This window comes from Clupea harengus, chromosome 9 (assembly GCF_900700415.2).
Source record: "Clupea harengus chromosome 9, Ch_v2.0.2, whole genome shotgun sequence".
NCBI lineage: Eukaryota > Metazoa > Chordata > Actinopteri > Clupeiformes > Clupeidae > Clupea > Clupea harengus.
Genome location: NC_045160.1, coordinates 7,379,997 through 7,405,445, shown reverse-complemented (window position 1 = coordinate 7,405,445; position 25,449 = coordinate 7,379,997). Strand labels below are relative to the sequence as shown.

The 25,449-nt window shown below is 45.2% G+C and overlaps 2 protein-coding genes across 2 annotated transcripts in view; one reads left to right on the top strand and one right to left on the bottom strand.

Annotated features, from left to right (window-relative positions):
- Window positions 1-4,828, bottom strand: part of dph1 (diphthamide biosynthesis 1) — a 72,240-nt gene extending 67,412 nt beyond the window's left edge. The window contains exons 1-2 of the mRNA XM_031574141.1: window positions 4,823-4,828; window positions 4,590-4,689 (exon numbers count right to left, since the gene is read on the bottom strand). Of these exons, the coding sequence (XP_031430001.1) occupies window positions 4,590-4,689; window positions 4,823-4,828 (106 nt within the window). The remainder of the gene's footprint in view (window positions 1-4,589; window positions 4,690-4,822) is intronic.
- Window positions 4,829-6,479: 1,651 nt separating this feature from the next.
- rtn4rl1b (reticulon 4 receptor-like 1b) overlaps window positions 6,480-25,449 on the top strand; it is a 109,034-nt gene continuing 90,064 nt past the window's right edge. Inside the window, exon 1 of the mRNA XM_012825210.3 lies at window positions 6,480-7,401. Coding sequence (XP_012680664.2) covers window positions 7,389-7,401 — 13 coding nt within the window. The 5' untranslated portion in view covers window positions 6,480-7,388. The remainder of the gene's footprint in view (window positions 7,402-25,449) is intronic.

The following is a 25,449-nucleotide window of genomic DNA, read 5'->3' as shown; positions in this document are numbered from 1 at the left end:
TGTGGTGTGAGAATGCGTTGGGTGTGACGCACTCAACCTGATACTATATTTAGAACAGCATAGATGACCATTGCCTTCTAGGGTCAGTACCTGGCCTTTTAACGGGATACTGTTCATTGGGAAATTACTACTCATCACTCATTAAATGACTCTCAATTCAGATCCACAATACAAGCCAATACACTACATGGAATGTTGCTGACTGTTGGACACGTCAGAGGGTGTAACAGTACATATTTAGTACACTTAAAGCAAGAGTATGCATCATTTTACCACTTTTGGGGATATGTTTTTACAAGTAACTACTTTTTGTATCATCTTCAAATTCACTTTGCTGGTATATGATCATGTGAAGGACAGATAAACACAACTGTCATCACCACTAGCTGCCCTGTAGTTCAGAGGTCCAGGTCCGAAACTCTGTGAGAATGTAAGAAAAGCTTTAACACCACGTCACCAACTAGAACACCAAATAACAACAATTAGCATCCTAGCAAGCTTTAATCAGTGTCGACTGTGCTGTTGGTGTTTGCCAGGCTTTTCTATGCCTTTCAGGTAGATAGCTTCCTAGTTTAGACCCAAACTTTTTGCAGCCGCTTTAACACAACTCTATTGATCATACAACCTTCAATGTTTAGTTATTTTCACTAATGTCAAAATAAAACTTAACAAGCTGCGCTCGTCTAGTGAGCGTCGTTTGGCACTGCCGTCTGTGCAAGCTGGGCAATCCAGACTATTCTCATTTGTAGTTCCACGTTGGTGGAACGAACTGCCTAGTACCACCAGAGCAGGGGCGTCCCTCTCTACCTTCAAGAAGCTTTTGAAAACCCAACTCTTCAGAGAGCACCTCCCTTCCTAACTGGCACCTTGCCTAGCGCTTGACTTGCACTTCTGCAGTTACATTCCTGCACTTCTTTTTCCTTTCTAGGTCGTTTTTCTAATTCTTATGTAAAGTAGTATTTATTGTTACACCATGTTTTTTATTGCTCTTAGCTTGACTGTTCTCTCCCTTGTACGTCGCTTTGGACAAAAGCGTCTGCTAAATGACTAAATGTAAATGTAATCCTATGTTGAATGTGATGCATAAAGCATTAATTTAAGTGCTAATGAGTGACCGCAAATGTTAGAACTAGTGCTGTCAGTTTAACACGTTATTAACGGCGTTAACGCAAACCCATTTTAACGCTGTAAAAAAATGTTATTGCGAGATTAACGTGAATTTTTTTTTACTCAATCACGGCATCGTGATGCCCCAGTTTGGCCTTGTGCTCATACCCCAACTAATCATGCTGGCTCAACTGTAGGTCACGGATCCTTCAGGGCTGTGCACAAAAGCCGCTGCTCTCTTTATTTCATTAGTGGTTTTAGACAATCTGTACTTGTGACAAACAAACATTTTACAAGAATAACATTTTACAAGAATAACATTTATGAATAGTGTGCCTTTTTCTCTTGACAAAGTTCTGCTCTCTTATTGCTCAGAAAAGCACATTTGATTGTTTGTGTTGGCAACGGTCAATCAAACAATCAAATGTGCTTTTCTGAGCAATAAGAGAGCAGAACTTTGTCAAGAGAAAAAGGCACACTATTCATACACCGCATTCCACATTATTAGGCAAATTGTATTTAAGGGTCATAAACATTCATTTTTTGGTTTTTCAATTAAACTCATGGATGGTATTGTGTCTCAGGGCTATTTGGATGATTGAAATCAATCCCAGACACCTGTGATAATTAGTTTGCCAGGTGAGCCCAATCAAAGGAAAACTACTTAAGAAGGATGTTCCACATTATTAAGCAAGCTACATGTTTCAGGCAAAATGGGGAAGAAAAAGGATCTCTCTGCTGCTGAAAAGCGGCAAATAGTGCAATACCTTGGTCAAGGTATCACAACATTGGATATTTCCAAAAGAATTGCGCGTGATCATCGGACGGTGAAGAAATTTGTCACCGATTCACAGCACAAGCGGGTTCGTTCAGACAAAGGCCAAATAAGGAAGATTTCTGCCAAACAAATGCGTAGGGTTAAGAGAGCAGCCACTACAATGCCATTGAAGAGCAGCAAACAGGTGTTTGAAGCCGCTGGTGCCTCGCGAACTTCAAGATGTAGGATGCTCAAGAGGTTTGCAAGTGTCCTTAAACCTGTTATTCGGCCACCCCTAAACCAAGCTCACAAGCAAAAAAGGTTGCAGTGGGCTCAGGACTACATGAAGACTAACTTTCAAACTGTTTTGTTTACGGATGAGTGCCGTGCAACCCTTGATGGTCCTGATGGATGGAGTAGTGGATGGTTGGTGAATGGCCACTGTCAAGTGACCGGGTGCCAAAAAGAGCCCGGGTGATGTAATATTGGCTTTCGAACGACTCTTGAGTGACAGTTGCTATACCAACGCTTAGCATTACGTAACCCGGACACTACGTAACCCGGGCACTTTTTGGTCAGTCTCAAGAGTCGTTCGAAAGCCATCAGCTACTTGTTAGTCACTTAATATTGTGCCTAAAACTATTAAGTATTCCGTTTTAGCTACACCTGCTCCTGTACATCAACATTTGCAGTCAATACTACTTTTTGAATCGCTATATATTGTGGCTTAAAACATTTTTACCCGGTAAATAAAGTGTTCCATTTTAGCCGTTTACATCATCATTTGCATTTCAATTGAAATTGTTTAGAGTAGAAATTCGTTTTTATAAAAAGGAGAAAATATACTGATATACGGTGCTTGTTTATCTACCGTTTTAGCAAGCCAGCCAGTTAATTTGCTAACATCTTAAATAATATACAGTGCTTGTTCATCTACCTTTTTAGCAGGCCAGCCAGTTAATTTGCTCACATCTTAAATAATATACGGTACGGTGCTTGTTCATATACCTTTTAAGCAAGCTAGCCAGTTAATTTAATAACATCTTAAATAATATATGGTGCTTGTTCATCTACCTTTTAAACAAGCCAGCAAGTTAATTTGCTAACATCCTAAATACTATACGGTGCTTGTTCATCTACCTTTTTAGCAAGCCAGCCAGTTAATTTGCTAACATCTTAAATAATTTAAGATCTACCATTATTTGTTGATATAGGCCTATTTAGAAAAACTTGGGAGTTCATACTAGCTTGCTAGCTATACTGCAAAATAATGTGCCCCAGCTAACGGAGGAATTGCTCATCGCTAACGAGATGCTAGCGGCGATTTAACCGGTTGAAATTTACTTACTTTGACACTATAACAAACTTGTGAGTCAACAACTTTCCTAACACATTCAAACATCAAGCACATGGTTTATTGCAGGTAAAATACAGGCAAGCTGGTCTCAGGTAGCGAAGTTTAATGCGAGATGCTCTGGGGTAAATCGCGTTATTGAGGTAGTCTGACTTCCAAAAAGAGCCCGGGTGACGTAATGCTAACGTTGGTATAGCAACTGTCACTCAAGAGTCGTTCGAAAGCCAATATTACATCACCCGGGCTCTTTTTGGCACCCGGTCACTTTTTACCATGACACCACCATGTCCCAACAAGGCTGAGACGTCAACAAGGAGGTGGCGGAGTCATGTTTTGGGCCGGAATCATGGGGAGAGAGCTGGTAGGCCCCTTCAGGGTCCCTGACGGTGTGAAAATGACCTTGGCAAAGTATGTAGAGTTTCTGACTGACCACTTTCTTCTGTGGTACAAAAAGAAGAACCGTGCCTTCCGTAGCAAAATCATATTCATGCATGACAATGCACCATCTCATGCTGCAAAGAATACCTCTGGGGCATTGGCTGCTATGGGCATAAAAGGAGAGAAACTCATGGTGTGGCCCCCATCTTCCCCTGACCTTAACCCTATTGAGAACCTTTGGAGCATCATCAAGCAAAATATCTATATGGGTGGAAGGCAGTTCACATCCAAGCAGGTGCTCTGGGAGGCTATTATGGCATCCTGCAAAGACATTAAAGCAGAAACTATCAAAGAACTCACAAGTTCAATGGATGCAAGAATTGTGAAGTTGATATCAAGGAAGGGGTCCTATGTTAACATGTAACTTGACCTGTTAAGATGTTTTTGATTTTGATTCAAACTTTTTTTGATTTCAGTAAATATGACCTCCTAATGCTGCAAATTCAACAAATGACTTTTTTTGTTCTTTACAACCTATAAAATATCTTGAAACTCTAAAACAGCATAATAATTTGGAACACTGCATTTTGAGGTTTTTTTTTGTATTTTGAATTATACTCTAACAGTTGATGACTTGAAAATGATACTGACTGACTGTGCATTACTATTTAGGAAAATCTGAGCAAAGTGTAATTTGCATAATGTGGAACGCGGTGTAAATGTTATTCTTGTAAAATGCATCATGTTTGTTTGTCACAAACACCACCGTTGGCAGGGGAGGATACACATAGACACACAGAATTAACAAATAGCTGCTAATGTCAGGCTAAGGGTTGTATTTCTCCATGTTTAATGCTCTTTTGGACAATTACAATTGAATCATTATTGAATAGCTTACTGATTACCTGATTACAGGAGAGAGAGAAACTTAAGCCAAACGAAATAGTAGGCTCGACCCTGGACGGAGGTACAAAACACACAAATATGACTTACCCCTCTTGGACTTTAGCTTGGCGCACTCGCCAAACTGTCTTGTGAATTTCAAAGTTGTAGTTTGCTGGTAAGGCACGAATAGCCTCCTGTAACTCCGGGTCTGTCAGAATGTCATCCGGGATCTGATTTGCCACTCGCCTGGGACCACGTACTATGTTTGACAAGGTTGACAGATACACCCATCAGCACTTGTTATGAAGCTCAGTTAGGTTATTAATTGGGCTGGTTGTAACAGCCATTTCTACGGTTGTCCTAATTTATTCTTATAACTTTTATGTTCGATTAATTTTGCCTGTGTAATTAAGATGGCTAGCTAGCTAGCGCTTGTTATCCAACGCTGTTGAGAAGGGATTAATACTTCAGTAATGAATTACATTCTATTACAACACTTAACGTGACTTCATTAATCTTCCCATGACATTTTGTAACCTGTATGTACATTGTGTATCCACAATTAGCCTACCGTTCGCTCTTTTGGTAGCGACAACTTGTATCTCTCCTCTGGGCGCCGCCATCTCTTCTAACTCAAAACACGTGGGGGAGTAAAGACAGCATAAGTAGAGTATCGAATTGCGAAATCGATCATCGATGTAATCGAACCCAACCCAGAGTCTGGAAATGTATCCATTTCGCTCCCTTCACACAGACGTCACAATTAAACCAGCCCTATTGTTTTAGTCGGCTAAAATAATCAACGATTCTTCAAATAACTTCAATGGTTTTGTCCATCATAATTTAAACATTTAATTTCGGCTCTGTTTGCCAAGTAGGCGGGCTTTCATTTGAAAAATACAGGCTGTGGCCTAATTTTCATTTGCCATGTTTATACTTTTTAGAACAACAGAACTAATAGCCTAATAGGTAGGTGGCAACAAGTTGTCGGTGTCTACGTTGTGTAATCTGGCTAACATATGTAGGTCTAATGAAGGTGAACTAGAGTTTGCAATGAGACAATCCGGGTTGACAGCAAGTGGAGTCACTTTACGATGTCTTTAGCTAATTAATCAGCGACGGATACTGATGTGATCAGGGTGCTCGGGCTATGGCCTATGTAATCCCCTTTCTTGGTTTCCGGGGTTTGTTGGCAGTATGTTTCGGATATGATGGTCTATGTCACTGAAACTGCTTTAAGTAAGCAGTAACTTTTTAAGCTACATATAAGCCTACATTTAAAGCCTACATATATTGTCACAGGCAACAACATGTCCACCAACATGAAACTTAGGTCTCATCTCTCAAATTCTGTTAAGAATGTGTGACCTGAATGAGAGAAGGACTTGTAGGGATCTGGCAAAATGTCTGAGCCGAATAGCCTAACTAGGCTACTGTGTAAACTACAACAACATAGCAGTAGACATATATGTCACACAAGGAAAATCGACATCGATGTCTACGGAGTTGTCTACGGAATGTGCATATTTGACTATGACAAGGAAATGTGTATATTTTCATTAAAAATAATAACGACATAAATACCCTAAAGGTCAGCCAATCACAGTCCTCTAATTCTTAGCAGTTCAGCTGTGGAGGAGTGAAATCCAGGCTGCGTGTGTGTCAGCGCAGGCCTAAAGCCAGCAATTGTGATATTATATTTGACTAATGTGTCAGACAATGCTGGAAGTTTGCATATGTCAGTATATTTAAGTACTGCGTATTGTAATTTACAGTTGTTTGTTTTCTCTCTTCTTTGTAGAAACATACATCAAAGTTATTACTTAAATAAAGTCCAAGAATAAATGTATCATGGCAGAGGCATTCTTCCCGGATACACCTCAGCGGTCACAGTATTTTACCAGCATACGTTTTTTTATGGAACAACAATAGAACATATTCACACACTGTTCGCTGATCTAAAGCATTTGAAAGTCATGTCCTATACTATTTGCGACGTGAAGGTGCACATACAGTACGGATCAACGGCGCTGCTCTGCTGGATGTCAGCGAAGCGCACCACATCCACTTGGCGCTGGCCGCATTAGTCAGAGGGGACACGGCAGGACGGCAACACAGTCAGCTTGGTCTTGGTGAACAATGCAGAAATCAAGAGACGCGTAAAGGATACTGAGGATCGATGAGTGTATTCTCCGTTTGAATATGTTGTGCTGCAGGATCTGAGTAGGAAGGGAGGACAGGACATCTCCCCGTAGTTGCTGGAACTACCGAGACATTTTGCGCGGCGAATCTTCATGCGCAGGTAACAGGCTCTCCAGGATTTATCAGCAAAGAACATTAAACGAAAAGGAACCTGTGGACTATTATAAATGACAGCTAAAACCCTGTCTAGTCTGGGTCTAAGTCTTCATCGATATGGAATGTACTCAGTGGTTTTAACTGATCAGGCTAGTGCTGCTCGGACACAGAAGGAACGTTTCCTTGTACAATTGTGTAACAGCTTTGTTGTTCACTTGCGCTTGTGTGGAGCGTAAACGCACATTGTGGGTCATCGTCTATTAGGCGATGAAGGGTTCACAGAGGCTTTGGTAAATACGTCTCTTTGAAACAAATGATGTTTATAGTCTTTCATGAGTGTTCTACATGTTTAAACATGACAATTTAACTCCACGGGATGAGAAGGAACGTCGTATGCGTCCATCGCATGAAAATCCACCATCAACTCTTTCCCGAGCTTTCTAAGAGGAGCAGGAAAGGTCCGTAAGACGACGCGGCGTTTGTTATCCTGATATAAGTCAACTCTGCAACTTTGCATGGTGCCACTTCCAAACCACGAAAGCTGATTTAAAGTGGAATACAAGAATAGATGATCAGCAGAGGACAGCGCCCGAAATAACAGCTTCCAACATGTTTAAAAGGGGTAAGTTTAATTGTTAAACTTTTCTTAACGATTACATTATGTGTGTTATCGTTACCCTTACACTGCAACCGGGTATCGTTATATATGCTACTCGTGCACGCAGGAATAAGGTAATTCAATGGGCATACCCAGCTAGGCTAATACGAGTTTGATTAAGAGGCAAACAAATATTCAGCATCACAGAAGCATATGCATGTCCTGTTTTCAGTGTCAGTTTTATTGTTGTCTGTAAATATGGCTGAAACTTAGAACAGATGTCTCTGACTGGGGGTTGATGAGATTACTCGAGCCTAACGTGAGAGGGCTGAATGTGCAAGTCAGACGTGAATAAAATATTAATCAATATCATGAAATATTATTCTTAAGACTTAAAGGGAGGATGCCGCACTGCAGTTTATCAGGCGCTCTTCCACTGGAAAGCACCGGGATGTCTGCTTGGTTTAGTCAGGTTCCTGTTTGTCCACAAAATATTAGTTTTTTCGTTCATAGTTATAAAGGATCGTTGAAAAAATCAACACGAGAAAACAGTTAACATAGACAACATTTTGTGGACTAACAGATCAGTGTCTAGAAAACGAACTGTGCACAGAACACTCGTTCCAAGCGAGGAAGTGCTGTGGACTCTTAAATCTGTGGATGCTGTGAAATCTAAAATGTAGCCAATCCAAACGACATTGATCTGGAAAGTCGTGAAACAAAAGTCTTCTTTTAACTGGCAACACTGTGGACCTGAAAAAAAAAAAAAACTATTAAAACCATGAACTCCTCGCTTACTCCCCCTGGCGCCACCATCTCCCTCTGATTAGATATAGACTTTCAACACCCAGCCTATTAGTAACGTTACCCCAATCTTACTAATCGCAGACAGACAACACGTATTTTATCATTAACAGCTGTTTCGTCGATTTAATTATTCAGTTTTAAGTGTTACGCCATGGGCATTTTGAAGTATGACAACAGTAGTCTATAAGTAGCTAACAAATACAGCCCATCTTGTGTATTGTGAAATATTTGACATTTTACGTCGTCAGTTTTAACGTAGCCAATTTTGCTCCGCAGCCTACCTCATATGAAGAGAATAGCTGTCAAACGTATTTGCGTCTGAAATTGTGAAATACAGATCTTCAAAGGGGAGTAGTTTGTAGACATTTTCAACTGGGTAGGTTTTAGAAATGCGTTATTTCCAGCCCCCGAATCTTTCGGATATGTGATGCTTATCGTTGGTTGCTATCAAATGTATTGAGCAGTTGACGTGGGTTTTTCACAGTAATACTGAAGATTAAAAAATCACGATGCAAGGTGCCTGAAGATATACACTGAAGTACACATGTGTTTTTTGTAGATCATCTGGACTTCAGCCCTAAACTGATTGAGACTTTACAGGATTATGATACCTCTTAGTATGTTGTTGTGTTGCTCTGCTATATTCATTGCAGATACGGAATGTCAGACATGCAAGGTCTGTCTTTGAGTACATTCTGACGGTTCCCCTCCCTCTCTCAGGGGACCTTCATTGTTATCCATGGCCACATCGTTTTGTTTTCATTTTACGGACAGAATGATTAGAACCGTTTTTTCCCAGAAGACATAAGAATGTGCTGAGTAGAATGGTTGGAAAGTGTGAATGTGCTTTTAATCATTTCAGGCATAAAGGCTTTTAAGGCCTGGTAACCATTGAAATGCACCACCAGCTCACATGTTAAAGTTTTCCATTTTCAATAGCAAATGAAAGATTTATTTTTCAAACAGCGTTCTAGGTTTGCCAAGGCATGAGCTATGATCTTCAGAGGCTAAGGAGACAGCATTAGCTTGTTATCTCGGCATTAAATAATTTTAGACATTCTGTGCTCTGCATGTGAAATAATCTGATGTGCTAATGTCTCTGCAGCATTCATCATAACATTTGGTGTGTCACACACAGACACACATACACACTCACACTGTTCTTCATCTGAAGGACGTTTAATACACACACACACACGCACATGCATAGACACAAACACAAACAAAGTGTGAAGGTGTTCTTGAAGATGTGAGATAACATTAGTCATGCATTCATGCATACACAGTCACTGTAAGGAGATGGGTATCAGATGTCTATTTATCTCGCATGTAGTCTTCCTCAAGCAATGCATGATATCTGTCTAAAAGCCTCTTAAGGTGAAGCTGAAGACCAGTGTCACTTCCGTGTGTGTGTGTATGCACGTGTGTGTGTGTGTGTGTGTGTGTGAGGATGTGTGTATGTGCACGTATTCTGTGTGTGTGTTCGTGTGTGTGTGTGTGTGTGTGTGTGTGTGTGAGGATGTGTGTATGTGCACGTATTCTGTGTGTGTGTGTGTGTGTGTGTGTGTGTGTGTGTGTGTGTGTGTGTGTGTGTGTGTTTGATGCCATGATGAGCTCGTGCACATGGCAGTGCTGACCAAATCCTTTACTCTCACTGATGGTTGCATCTGTGTGTCTGGCTCTGCCATGAATGGTGCAGCAGTCGCCTGTAACCGCTGTCTGCTCGAGCTGCTTCCTCTCCGCTGGTGGCGTCTGATTACTGTGCTCTGAGAAAGCCTGCCCCATCCACCTACCCCACCTACCCCCCCTACCCCACCCCAGTCTCCCTTTGCCCAGTCAGCCAGCCATGGAACAGACACTGGGTGAGACGTGTCAGAGGAGGGGTGCACGATACATGACAGGGGATGCGTACACGGCTGCTGTGATGTGCAATAATTGCTGCGTCTTGTCACTCTTGGATTTGGATGGATGATTGGGTGAATTGGTGGTGAAATGATGAATTTGATTTGATTGTCTCCTAAAACAGACATTCAGTGCACTCATGCATGCTCAGGCAAACACCAACACATGTGGGCAAGTATTGGATCCCCTCTTCATAAACACAGATACAAATGCATGACATATACAGACATATATATGCACACACACCCATATAGATGTGCCTCCTCATCTAGAAACCAGCACAGTAAGACAGATATTTTATTTGCACTTGACAGAGGACATGATGTACATTTGCATTACCTTACTGCATCAGAGATACTCAGGCTGAAGTGTCCTTCACAATGTAATTGGCTTGTTTTTCTGGGTTGTCTTTAGAGCTATAGCACGTCTCAGCCGCCTTTTCTAAATGTACTGTGCAACTGTGAAGACTGCAGACTTCTGGATGCCCAACCTCCAAATCTATTTACATGCATTTCGACAAATGTATTCCGTGGCTGGGAGAATTCAGTTCATTTGAAATTGTGATCAGTCTCACTTCCAGAGCTTGTATCTCAGACAACTAAATTGAAGTGGAGAAGGACATTTACCTGATTTTATGCTGCAAATAGGTTTGTCTTGCCGGGTTTCTGCATTGTATTCGGGGGGAAAAAAAGGAATCTCCACTTGAACTGACTGGATATTTGGCTGAAAGGTCTTGTCCCGCTGTGCGTGAGGGGTTCATCATGGAGTGGTCGTGGGGAAGGAGCGTTGATGAGAGTGATTGACAGGCACAAAGGCTGGCGAAGAGAGCGGGGGGAGAAACAGCCGTGGCCCTGTGCTTCTATGCTTCACACCTGTTCAGATATTTTCCTTTCTTCTTTCAACCTTATTCTCTTATTTAATTACATTTGGCGACGCACTAATTATATACATGTGCAAGGAATGCACACAACACATATGTAACTCAAAGGCAACATGACATTGAGCATCAGTGTTTACACAAGCCCAGAGGCGTGTTTGAATTGCATTTGATGGTTTTGACCTTGTTATCCTATGTTTTGACAGCATCTAGCCACGTGCCATGCAGTGCAGTGGCTGCAAGGAAATAGTACTAGTTTAATGCGTTTCTGTGATGTGTGAGCTACCCTGTAATCCCATCATACTGTGATGTTTGGTTCTAATTTGATGCTATTGTCAGTCAGAGCGTGGCCCATGATCGTGAGGCTTGACGGGCCCTCGCTGACAGGTATGGAGAGGGCCCCTGGCAGCGTGGGGCCGACGTGTAGTTGAAGAGGAGAAAGTGGAGAGGAGAAAAACATAAACCTCAGACTGATCCTTAAAATCTTTCTAAGCTTCCAGAGAAGGGGAGAGAACAAATGCACAATGAGGAACATGTTGGGGAGGGAGAAACACTATCAGCCCTTAATGTGAGGCTTTGAACGGATACATATTTAAAACAGAACTCTACCCTCCTGTGCTCCACCTCTCTTTGGCGTGCAAACAGCACCCCCCTGAGATAATGACCTCAATAATAAGCAACAATATCATCTATCAACGCCAACCAAAACCAAAAGACTTGAACTCATTAAAGCGGCCTGCTCAATTTTGGAGCCGGCCTGATCCACCTTTCACCAAGCAAAGTATCTCTTGTAATTGACAGAGTATTACTCCTTATCGGCTAGCTGAGCTTCAATTACGCCGCAGCTATGCAGCTCACCTCAGACCGGCCTGCATGCCAAACAGCTGATTAGCGAGCGGACGCTGTCTGAATCAGAAACAAAAAAAAAAACGTACAAAAAAAAGAAACCGAACGGAGCCGAAGAATGGGTCCTCGTTTGCTCGTTCCCCTGGATCCTTTTCTGTGGCATCCGTCCACAACATGACACTCTACAGCGAATGATGAGTAATTAACAGGAAGGTGTGGGCAGGAGCCATGGCTGCCAAGTATAGATGTAATTTTTCACAGCAGATCGTCGTCTCCCCCCAGAGCACTCCCAGTGTCCTCTTTATGTAACCATCAGCTAATTCGAACTGATTAAGGGCAGAGGCTTTGGCTTAAAAAAGAGAAAGGACTGTTACCGTTCGGCTAATAAATCTTATCCTTATGCAGCCTAAGGAAGCGGGACAGATCATTAAATCAAGAGTACATTTTTTTTGTTCCAGAGGAGAGCAGGCGGGAGGGAAGGAGGGTATCTCAGCATTTTATCAGCTCTCCTCTCTCTCTCCTTCTCTCTCTCTCTTTCTCTCTCTCTCTCTCTCTCACTCTCTGTCCCTGCCCTTTAGAACCACCTGAATCCTCAGCAAATATCGCTGTTTCCTCTTTGTTGTGAAAATGAGATGCAGGCTTGGTCGTTAGCAAATGATAATGAGGTGAAAGAGACAAACAACCCTAAGCCCTGTTGGTTTTCCTAATATTAATAATTAATATCTGATGAAGTGGCTAATTGCAGTTTAAAGGTCAATGTCAATGTCAACGACATTGATCTTGTGCGAGTGCAGAGGGGAGGGGTGGGGGTGGTGTTGTGGGGTTGGGGGCTAGCGGGGTGGGCGGAATGAGGACAACATTCGTGGGCCATGTTGACTGTAATCCCAGGTGCGCCTCCCCAACCCCCCCTTTCTCCTCTGTCAAGGAGGCTCATGCTGTGGCCCCTTCCCCAGGTGACATTGCCCTTGTGTGCTGAGACAGTGATTCAGTCCCCAGCATGGACAGTGCGGCTGGCATCTGCCCTTTCACCAATGACAGATACCGCAATGCCAGATGAAGGGTCATGGAGAGCTGCTGTGACATAGACACAAATGTACACACATACACACAAATGCACCCACGCACGCACACACACATACACAAACAGACACACACACACACACACACACACATAGGCAAGCATATTCTATTTCAGCTTGGCAATGCCAGATGAAGGGTAATGGAAACTAAAGCTCCTATGACACTAAACAAAGTAGATGCATACACATGTGCGTGCCACAGACATCAGCGCATACACAACAACAGGAACACTGGGCCAGCATGACATTCGCTCATGCCTGAGCGTGCCTAAGGGTCATATGCCACTCACAGTGAATTCTCTGACTTAAATAATTCAGGGCCTTGTCCGTTGTGTTTGCCATTGTGCTGGGCACATGTTCAAACAGAGGTGCTTCCATTGGCTGTGCGCTTAATTAAAGTGCTCAGCGGGAGACAGATAATAGCAGAAGAAGAAGAAAAAGAAAAAAAGAGACATTGGTTTCTTTAACAGTGATTCCAGAAGCCCTCTGTCTGCCTCCCTCCCTCGCTCCCTCCCTTCCCTTCCCTTCACTCGTTCTCCCCCCTCTCTTCCCATCTCTCTATCTCCATTAATGAGATGGTTTATTGTGACAGTAAAATCTGAATTGAGTTTCTCTAATAGCCAGGCTCCCCGTGTTCCGGTGAATGTTATCGCTGCTCCTACCTCTGTCGGTGAGCAGCCCATCGCAGTGGAGAGCCCACGGGGGTTTGGACACTGCGCACAGTACCCCCCCACCCCCCCACCACCATCACTAGCACCACCTCCAGCTAGGGAGCGATTACAATGGATGTGTAATGTATGCACTCAGTGGCTCCAGATACTGGCTGCTACAGTCCTCTCAGCTCACTCCCACGTCGCTAAATCTCCAGCTGGGAGAGTGGGCACCCAAATTAATAAAATGGCTGATTATAGGCCCCACGGATCATCTTTTAGAGCCAACATCCTGCTACTACCTGTAAAAAGATGTTCTTTAAAGGAGCAAAAAAAAAATAAGGCTGGGAGATTTCTTTTTCGCTTAATGGCTTTCTCTTCAGCCAGAGGACCGCAATATAAATGTGTTGTTGAAAGGTGGATGAAGCAAGTTGGATGTGCTCTTTGTATAGGATATTAAAAAAGTAGATATCACAATCCATTGGGTGCAATTGGATGCATATTTTTTTAATTGCCACTATTAAAGGTGGAGGGTGAGTTTTAAATTGCGCATGAGGATAAGGAGAGGCCACCAAGCCAGATGGTGTAGCCGGTATTAAAGAAATGTGGGGCAAGATCTGTCTTACAAATCTTATTCAAATCCACCCAAACTGTCTCCCTCATATCGTGAAAAACACTCTAGCAGAAGTCTGCCTGTTATTAAAGGTCTGTTCGGAGCAGCTGGGCACCAGAAGAGGATTTGTCACATCTCTCTGTCCTCTCACATATCAGCGACACCTGTGTGTTTGCGCTGCAAATCTAGCACAGTGTTTTTATCCGTGTGTTTTAGACAAGAACAGTTCCCCCTCTTTTTCCATTTTTTGTATAGTCGGGAGATTGTAAAAGAAGAAAGGGGGTTCCTTGACATTTATCATCTGTTTTTTTCTTCTTCCGAGTAGGCAGGATGAATGCGTAGGCTGCAGGGAAGGGGAGGCCTTGGCATGCAGCTCCTCAGAGGGCTCTTGATTTAAACCTTGACTTCACGGAGGGGGGGGGGGGGGGGGGGGGGGGGGCTCAGGGGCTCAGTCGTGTCAGGAGCACAAAAGGTGGCACTTCCATCCTCAGTGAGGAAGGGGCTTTAATCAGGCCCGCTGCTGGTTTGAATGTGTAGGCGCACTCTTACTCCACTGTGTGGGGTGGTTGATGTGCTAAGTGTGTGTGTGTGGCTGTGTGTGTGTGAGTGTGTGTGTGCACATGTGGAGGGAGGGAGGGGGGTGTGAAGGAGAGAAAGGGAGAGAAGACAGAGACAACAAACAGGTTGTGTGGGTGTGTGTAAGAGAAACAGACAGAGCAATAGAGATACAGAGACAGAGACAGAGAGAGTGTGTGTGTGTGTGAGAGAGAGAGAGAGAGAGAGAGAGAGAGAGAGAGCAAGGCCATCCTGGGAGTTAAATCCTGTTGTGAGGGTTTTCTGTCGTCTGAAAACGACAGAAGCAGGGAGGTTAGCTGCTCTCCATTCGAAGCACACAGCTGTGAGTGAGGACTGAGTTTGCATTGCAATGAAGTGCCTTCTCCTGAGCCTGAAGATTCTCTCTCTCATATTGACTGCGTTCCATGGACCATCTTCTCTGCTCAAAGGCTACAGAGCTGGAGAACGTGACTCTCGTTCAAAGATGGTGGGTTCTGAAGGCACTCCACCCAAATGACTGCGTCGAGGTTTGTGTGCGGGTTTAGAATGTATTGGAAAGAGAATAAGGAGTCTTTGAGACACCACATTTAATCCCTCAAGTTTGTCCCTCCACTTCTCCACAGCAAACAGAATAATAATTCTTGCTCTCCCTGCTATCAGAAAGAGACAAACGGAAAAACTCAATGGTTGCACCAAGCGGCAAGCGCCCAATGCCCGTCCACTTCCTGCCCCTTCCAGCCAAGGCTTTAATCACACACACACACACACACACACACACACACACACACTCACACTCACACTCACACTCACTCACTCACTCACTCACACACACACACACACACACACACACACACACACACACACACACACACACACACACACACACACACACACACACACACACACACACACACACACACACACACACACACACACACACACGCCTTTCATCCCAGACAGAGTAATCAAAGAAAAAAAACACAGGGCAGATGGGGGACCACTGATAAATCTGGTTTTCTCCGAGCTTTTCAGGCTTAGTATTAGCACACAGCCCCGACATTAAAGCCCTGCTTACAAATTAGACCAGATCTAGATCTCCACCAAATGCTCACAGGGGAAGACCCAAAACAAGCCTGAAAGAGCAGGACAGGTGGTGGAGATGAAGGGATGGTTGGTGTTGTACCTGCTACTGTCGCCAGGCTAGGCTAACGTGAGCACTGTTTACTGTCAACACTGTAATGATTCTATACTGCCCTGGGAGTGACAGCATTTGGCGCCGAGGCACTCTTGGCTGTGATATTAGCTCAGCAGATTTGTCCCCGTTTCCCGCAGCACAGGCCCTGTCAATTATTCAAAAGAGCAAAACAACAGCGGAGAGGAGACAGTACTTTGTGTGAGAGCAGCTCATTTACATGCGCGCTCCCCCCCCCCCCCCCCCTCCCTCCCAGGTGACTGTCGCGAATTCAGGCCATAATAAAGCCCTGTTTCATCCATGTGTCTCCGTCTGCACGCTCGTTCGCCACACGGCCCCATTTATACCAACCTCACCACCCAGACAAATAGACACAGAACAAGACAGGCTTTTAAAAACCAAACAAAACAAAACAAAACAAACAAACCGAAGCAACATGGAGCCATGCCTGCTGAGGGAGGGGTTGAAGGGAGGTGAAAATATGAGAAGACTACTGAGGCTAACACTGAGGGAAGAGGACAACACTCACAAACTGCACATTTAGCAGAATATTTACATATCTGGAGGGGAGACAAAGCTGGCAGGGAAGAGTGGGAAAAGAGAAGAAGAAGAAAAGAGATATGGGGTGGAGTGGGGAGCAAAGTGAGAGTGTGAAAGAGAGAAGGGGGTAAGAGAGTCTCTGAGAAAAGACAGGGAGAGAGAGGGAGACAAAGAACGGACAGCTGCAGGGACAAGCATTAGCTTCTGTCAGCCTTCTAATGGAAGACGCAGGTTTTCTGTGACACGCCTGCTCACTCCACTGATAGATCCGTGGGTTAGAAGTCTCTGGGAGTTTGCCAGCTTTCGAGGAGGACCGGCAGCCACATGGGCTCGTGCCGCCGACACAAAATCGGCCAATGGCGGGTGGGCAGGAGGTGGAGAGAGCGCCGACTCTCTCAGAGCTCTGGCAGAGTCCCTCCCCCCTTCTCTTGTCTTCCCCAGGCTTCTGGTTCCTCTCTGCCCTGGTCACATTGGGATCAGTCTGCAGCCCTATAAGTCATGTGCTAATGATCAAACGGCCAGCGTGTGTGTGTGTGTGTGTGTCTGTGTGTGATTGTGTGTGTGTGTGTGTGTCTGTGTGTGTTTGTGTGTGTGTGTGTGTGTGTGTGTCTCTCTGTGTGTGTGTGTGTGTTTGTGTGTGTGTGTGTGTGTTTGTGTGTGTGTGTGTGTGTGTTTGTTTGTGTGTGTGTGTGTGTGTGTGTGTGTGTGTGTGTGTGTGTGTGTGTGTGTGTGTGTATGTTGTGAGGATGCGCCCTCGGATGCCTCGGGCTATCTCTGCCTGGAATATACACCGCAGCCCTCTGTATTAGGTCCTTCGTTTGGTCACGCAAAAGAGAGAAAAAATCACTCCTCACACACATCTCCTTTTATTTCTCGCCACTTTAAGAAAAGTAAGCCCAACTGCAATGCTCTAATGAATCTAAAACCATGGCAAGCGTTGGAAACGATGGTGGCAGAAAAGAGGTCTGTGTACTCGTGGGGGCATGAAGAGAGAGCAGTGGAGGCTATGATTATGGAGAGCAGGGGCTAATTAAAGAGGGGTGGATCAGAGGCAGAGGTGAGGGTGCTGTGTGTGTGTGTGTGTGTGTGTGTGTGTGTGTGTGTGTGTGTGTGTGTGTGTGTGTGTGTGTGTGTGTGTGTGTGTGTGTGTGTGTGGAAGGGGGGGAGGTGGTGGTGTGTGTGTTGGGATCATTAGTGCCCCTGTGTGCCGGAGGTTGTGTCAGTGTTAAGAGACTCTGAGGAAGCGTGCTGACTCCTGAGATTAGTGAGGCAGTGGGCCGTACGCGCGGCCCTGCTTCAGAAGAAGAGGCGGTGGGCGTAGGGGCAGGTGGACCCTGGCGGTGGCACAGACACAGACCAGTGCCAGCCGCAGGGTTAACCCCCCGTGTGCCAGCGGGGTCCATGATGGGGCGAAAATAAATGTGTCATTGTTCAGAGATGAAGAGGAGTAGCAGAACCTGGCTGCAGGAAAGACAAGTGAAAGGGGTGCACTCCTTTGTGTGTGTGTGTGTGTGTCTCTGCGTGTGTGTCTCTGTGTGTGTCTCTGCGTGTGTGTGTGTGTGTGTTTTGCCTTTTCTTTCCAGGCCAAGGTTCTATCTAAAACGACTTCATTATTTAAGTTTCTCGTCTCTCCGTCTCTGCCTCTGGGGCCTGGGTGAAATATGCGAGTTTAGTCTGGAGAAATAGATTCTGGTATTGAGACCAAAAAAAACCATGTCTGAAACAGAATAAAAAGTCTTTCATAGCTTTTTTCGACTACTTCACGGGGACCCAGTCGTGCCTTTCATTGACATCTTTAAAACCTCTGAATAACATGCCACTCCAAATGGTGCATTGAAGAGGGTTTTTAATTTAGCTGTTTTGGATGGTGACTGTATCTAGGTCATCAACCCTAAGATCCATTGAACACCACTACACCATGACATTTTCGCACTATTCATCCGAGGAGCTAACTGCGATGCCGAGACGATTTGTTGGCATGTGTGAGAAATGTGGTGAGTCCCACTGCGCCACATTGAGGAATCATTCCCACACCCTTGTAATGAATCCAACACTCTCTCTCTCCTTCCTCTCGCGTCTCACTCCGGGGGCATCGTGTGAGGGGTTGTTTCCTCCCTCCGGGCCCGGCCCCGGGGGTTCAGAGATAAGGGGAGTCAGGCCCCCATCAGCCCTAACAACGAGCAGCGTGGTGCTGGGTCGGCTCGGAGGGGTTTGGGTGGGGGGGTGTGTGGGGTGGTGGCTAAAAGCATGCTTTAATGGGGCAATCAGTCTCGCTGATTGGGATGGTTTCTGGCATTGTGTGCCAGCAGCTGTCAACTGCGTGCAGGTGTGGGTGAGAGAGTGGGCAGAAGCAGTGGGGGTTCCGTTTGTTTACCACTCGGAACCACCGGGCGGCCGCGGCGGTGGCGGTGGTGGTGTTGCTGCTGCGGTGGTAAGTGGTCTCTTGAGCGGCACAACATGAATGGCGGGGAGAACCACCCACCCAACAGGTGTTACCATTTATGCAACAAAAAAAAAAAACACGCCAAAAAGCTGCTTTTAAGATCAGGTTGCACACCCATTTTTGCCTCCACTGCGTGCTTTTGTACGCAATTCGCTTTTGTACGCTACGTCTTTGAAACCATGTTCTGCAGGTGGTGACTGCCCACAGTTGTGGAAGCTCCAGAGGGAGACCTAAAAGCCGTGCCTGCGAGGACATTGTGTGCTAGCGTTTAGTTTTGCTAATGTTAAGGTACAGTATATGTTCACGTCTTATGTCACACATCATGGGAAGAGGGAAAGGGAAGAGGAAGTCAGAAGAGGGAAAGGTCAGCTTTCGCTCTGAGAGAAACAACATGCTGAGCGAACTTCAATGCTAGCATTCAGAAGTCCCTTTTAGCTCTCTTTGATGTCACAGCGGTTTAAGTCACAGCAGCCAGGAATGCACATTAGCACAAAACATCTGTCATGGTGGGTAGTTCACTATTTTGTGATCCTGCCTCGGGGGTAGATGCTCCATGCTGCAACTGTGCCTCAGCTGCAACAAAAACTTCACACAGTAAATTAAAACATGCGTCAAAGTTGGGTAATTAAAGAGTTCCAGGGCTAAAGCGAAATCAACAAACAGATTAACGTGGTAAAAGCAAACAGACACCCGCTAATTAAAACTTTTTTTACGATGCTGGTGAAATTACAGTGTGGTGACATTGGCCCATAAGCCTTTATGGGATTGTATCAATACTGTTAAGACCCCTTATGTCCACTGTGCTGATGAAACCATGGAACCGAAAGCCCCATCCCTCAAAGTGCAATCTCCTTCATAATCCATGGCTAATAGATGTCTGTGAGCCCCCCTGCCTGCCTCTCTGTATTCTACACGGATCACCTGCACAGTAGGGGTGGAGGAGAGGAGAGAAGAGAAGAGAAGAGGAGAGGAGAGGAGAGAAGAGAAGGGGAGAGGAGAGGAGAGAAGGGGAGGGGAGGGGAGGGGAGGGGAGAGGAGAGGAGAAGAGAGGAGAGGAGAGGAGAGGAGAGGAGAGGAGGGAGGGACACAGGATTGGTGAGGCCTTGTGAATAGAGTGCCCACTGTAGTGTTTGTGTGGACAAATAGGCCTTGACCCCAGCCATGGTTGTTCATACATACGTACACACACACACACACACACACACACACACAAACAGAGAGAGAGATCACAGAGAGACATATACAGACACACACACACACATTTTCATGCAAATGCACACACAGTAACAGACCTCAACGCAAACTTTCAGAGTGGGCAGATGAAGGATTATGGTAAATAGACCCCTAATGGTTTTGTGTGATCAATTCATTAATTGATCGATAATGATCAATTCAGTTCAGTTCAGTTCAGTATCCAGCAAGCAGCCAGGTAAAGATACGTGTTGTCACTATAGGGATGGCACAGAGTGACTGCTCCTCCAGTGCTCTGCTTGTTTCACACAGCAGACAGGGAAGCAGGCCAGCGGTGTGAGGTGGGTGGGTGGAGGGGGGAGGCAGACGAGACGGAGCAGTGAGCACGGAGACATACAGACACACAAAACCAGCCACTGCACTTCCCCTGGCCTTACACTCACTGTGTGTGTGTGTGTGTGTGTGTGTGTGTGTGTGTGTGTGTGTGAGAGAGAGAGTGTGTGTGTGTGTGTGGCTTCCGAATAAATAATTAATGGGAATTGTTAGCAAGAACAGCAAAATAACAGGGGCTCTGGCTAATTGGTGACTGTTTTTCACTTTTCTACCTTGTTGCCAATGTGGAGACATTAAAAGCAGTAACCCAAGGAGTTGTGGCTCGGTCAGATGGAGGGGAGTGGGGAGGGATGGTGGAAGAGGTTTGTGTAAGGGGGGGGGGGGGGGTGGTATTGTGAGGTGAATTGTTTAGCCTGCAACAAATTTGAATTAGCATTAAACCCCTTCATTAAAAAACATAGTGTCACGGAGAAGAACAGCTGCCGAGACAAATTGAAAAATGGAATCCTCTGCTGATTGGCCAGGACTTTCATAGGCCGACTTGTTTTAAATGTTGTGAAGATTGAGGTGACGAGGTACAGTGCCGTGGCTGCCTGTCTGATTTAATTACTTCAAGCCAAAATGGCCTCCAGTTTCCACTCGCTAAACTGCAAATCACTTGTGCGATTGGCTACAACCTAAATAAATCAAACTCCCTATCATAGTTCATCGCTCAGGCCAATACATATTTGTAGCATTCCAAATAACTAGGAGGCAGGCCGGTTTCTAATGAGGGGATGCATGATGCAAAATGCAAGCAAGTGTTGCATACGGCAAGAGCAGCATATGTCCATGTGTAGCCATGAGGGAGCAACTTACTGTAAATGCAGACTTGTCTCCTCTTCTCTCTCCTTCTCAATATCTTTCTACCGTCATTTCCTCTGCCTGCCTCTGCCTACTGCAGAGGGTTTTTCACACACACATCCCCCCCCCATTCGTGCTGAATTATTAAAAAGTGTTTTGATTCCCAGAATGATTTGGAATCTGGAGCTGCAGCTCTCAGCAGTAGCGCAGTCGCACTGGCTTGTGTTTTTCTTTTCTCTCTCTTCCAGTTTGCATCAGAAGGTTTTCTGTCTCTCTCTCACACCCGTCGCTTTTCTTCTCCTGTCTGGGCATGATTCTGCACTCTTCACACCCAAATGTTTCACCTTACTTTTTGCTCAAGAGGAAGTTTTTTTTTTAGACACAGCAAGCCCTCTGCCGGTACATCTCCCCCCTCTCGCTGGCTGCCGCCGTGTGCTATTCCTCACCATCTGCATTCAGGTCAGCGTGCTGGAGAAAAAAAAAAAAACTGAGTGGAAAAACTTCCTTACCCATGATGCACTGGTAGCAGGTTCCAAATTGGCACTGGGGGATGGGCTGTCTCTCTTAAAAGAGATAAAAGAATCTGTCTCTCACCTGACTCTCTCAGAAAGAACCCCAGTGAGGCTAGAGAGCCCCTGTGCCGAGAGCCCTCCTCTCTCGTTCTCTCTGTCTCTCGCTATCTCTCTCCATCTCTCTCTCTCTATCTCTCTCTCTCTCTCTATCTCTCGCCATCTTTCTTTCTCCTTGTAAATGTCCCATGTCCTTGCACTTGACCACTGCTGACCACGTACCTGGTGAAATATTTGCCCCGTAAAAAAAGCAATGCCTTGAATGCTGAACCCCTTTGCATCAAGAGTTGTTCTTCCTTCTCTGGAGAGGTTTAAAAAACGCAGCTACGGCTACCAGGATGAAAAATTCATGCTGCTTTTTCAGATTATTTGAGCAAGCCTACCTCTGTGTTTCTGCCTGATGCTCAGACACCATGGCAGTCAAACGAGTGCATGTGTTTATGTGTGTGTGTGTGTGTGTGTGTGTGTGTGTGCACGTGTGTGTCTATGTTTGTGTGTGTGTATGCTCTCTCAGTCTCTGATCTGACAGAGAATATTAATGCAGCTTTGCGGTGTCTGAAGACGATCAAGCTGCCCAGCAAAAGAGACTGATCCTCATCTCATTCTGCCCCACAGAGACGGAACGAATTGAACTGACTCACGCTTTAGAAGCAAAATCCCAGTTTTTGAAAAACAAATGATTATCTGCGGCTATTCCCGCTTAATATGCTTAGCATCGTTGTCTCACAGCAACATTGTAACCGAAACTAATCAGATCTGGTCCTGTGTTCACATAGCAGACACCTTGGGAGTAGAGCTGAGTCTGACCGGGCCACTATTCAGGCTGTGGGTAATGCTAATGGCTAAATCAGAGACACTTTTTCCTCTCGGCGAGAGCTGAAGCACATACATAGTAATGGGAGGCTGCGTTGCCTGTCACGTGTGGCTGGGCTTAGAGCCTTTGCTCCCGGGCTTCTCTTGCTAAGGGCTCATGCATTTACATGAGGTGCTGCGGGGGGATCCCCTTCAGGCCGATCGATGTATGGAAATGCGAGAGCGGCAGAGGTCGTCTTTGAGAGTGCAGCGTGAAAATGAGCACCGGGGTATGGGGAGATGACTTGATAAGGAGTGGATAGATAATCATACGACTTTCCAGAAGAGAGAAGAGGCTCATTATGTGACAGATGTGGAGATAGATAGACAGACAAAGATAGATGTGCAGATTTATTTATGTTCTTCCCTGTGAAAGGCTAAACCCATGCCGTTAATAGCACGGCAACTGTATCCAGAGAGACACAGAGGCTATAGACTGACGTTACTGGCTGTGTCTCTGTCATGTTTGTTAAATAGTCTGCATATGAATTGCCTGGGGAAGGCTGCTGGCTCCCCCAATGGCCCGTACAGCAGACCTTTCATTCTCTGGCTGTTAATCAGGAACCTGCTCGCATAGCACTTTCATGTCAGAAAGCACACATTTACACCGAACAGCTTGGCTCTCTCTTCCCCACTTACAGAGACAAAGAGCAGAATCAGACCTGATCTTTGCCTCATTGCAGCTGTATACCAGCTAAATGGGACTGGTGAATATTGTTGAGAGAAGCACGGCAGAGAAGGGGCCCCTAAGGTGAGCTCTGCTGGTATGTTATCATGGCGGGGGCCACGACAGGGCCACGCTCAGAGGAAGAGAGGGGTCAGTGGGCTGTGAGGGCAAACAGGAATGAGGAGTGCTGGGGTATGATGACTGGCCAAGCGTAGCCATTGTTTATTTCGAGTGCAGTGTTAGGGGGCCTTCTGTTGCTTAGGGGATAACTATAAATCTTATACCGTTTGTCTTTTTGCTAATCTTACTTTCCTGTCCTATGCTAACCCTGCCTTCCTGTCTAATACTAACCGATCTCGCTGTCTGCATCTAAACCTGCCTGCCTGTGTAATGTTAACACTGTTTCCCTGTCTAATATTAAACCTACTTACTGTCTCATTCTAAACCTACCTTACTGTTTGATGCTAACCAGGCCCCCCTGACTGCTTGCTAACCCTGTCTTTCTGTGTGATGCTAACCTGTCTTCCTGCGAAATGTTAAACATATCTCCCGTCCTATACTAGACCCTGCATTCCTGTCTCATGCTAAATGTACCGTCCTGTCTCGTTGTAAATCTGCCTGTCTTATGCTACATCTGTCTTCCTGGTTAACACCCCTGATAGCAACACATTGTGGGCCCACTGGGGGCAGAGCTGGTGGCCCGCTGGCCTTTTGCTCATCAGTTTTTGGGCCGTCCGCTGGTGAGCTACAGACAAACGGGTCACCATTTTGTCACTCGCTTTTTTTTTTTTACTAATTTCTATTTTCTGAGTCATTCTCACCGAACCGTAACCTTTTTTTATAGGTGTTACCAGTGCATAAAATAAGTCTTTAATTAACCAAGTCATTTTTTCATCTTGAGAGCCTTCTAGTAGGCAATTAGTGGCTGATATTTTAAATAGACTATGCCAAGGGTATGATTTAGAAATTCCAGGAATTGCTAACTTTGTATGTTATTTTATTAATAGCCATGCATAGTTACACTAAAACTGATGAAGTACCATACCACCATAGGGTGCCTTCCAGTGCCCAGTAGTGGACTGATATATGCTTGCTATCAGGACTCAACCTGATTCTCGTCTCATGCTAACCCTACCTTTCAATCTAACTCTAAAGCTGCGTCCTGTTCGATGCTAACCCTGCCTTGACTTCTTCTTAAACCTACCTTTCTGCCTAATACTGAATATAGCTTCCTGTCTCATGCTAACCCTCCCATCTTGTCTAGTACTAAACCTGCCTCCTAACTCATGCTAACTCATGCATTGCTGCACTGCATTCCTGTCTGATGTTAAACCTTTTACCCATTTGATGCTAAATCTGCATTGATCAGATGGGACAGGAGATGTACGTGGACAGACAGGTTGACACAGTGGGTATCATTTCAGAGAGGGACTTGCAATGCAGCTGTGTTTTTTGCCTGTAAGTTGACTCTAAAACAGCAAACAGGAAGATATAACCACTACTCCTTCTGTGTGGAAATGAGACAATGAAATGAAAAGCCTTCCTTTCAGAAGTGTGATAAACATCTGTTCGACAACAATAAGGGTCCTGTGAAATCTTCTTTCTGACAGGATATGGTCTGTTGAATACATTGCCATTCCACACAGTGGCTTGTCATTAAGTCATTAAGCCTATTGATCAATCTGTTTATCAGGGTGTGCCAGAAGAACACCCAGTTCTAATGTAGTGTGAGCCAGACGCGAGTGGCGCATTTAATGGAGGTGCTGTGCAAAATGACCCATCTCGGTCGGAGGTTCCCGAGCACAGGATGGGAAGAAAGAGGGACAGCTTGTGCTTTTTATTCATTAGTGAGGGTGAGCCGCATCCCCAGCAGGTTAATGACACCGGCCCGGTGCTGTACCCCACGCCCCCCCGCTGCTCTACTGAAGGCCATCACCAGCAGCACTCTGCCGGGGCACTCAGGGAGCGCACAAAAGCCCACTGGCCTTACCACTGCCCGCTGTGCGTCTACAGCGCATTCAGGTGGACATCAAAAGGTTCTGGCTGCCCCCCACCATCGATAAAACACCCAGCGGGGTGGCATTCATGGCATTGGTTTTGGCGGAGATGAGAG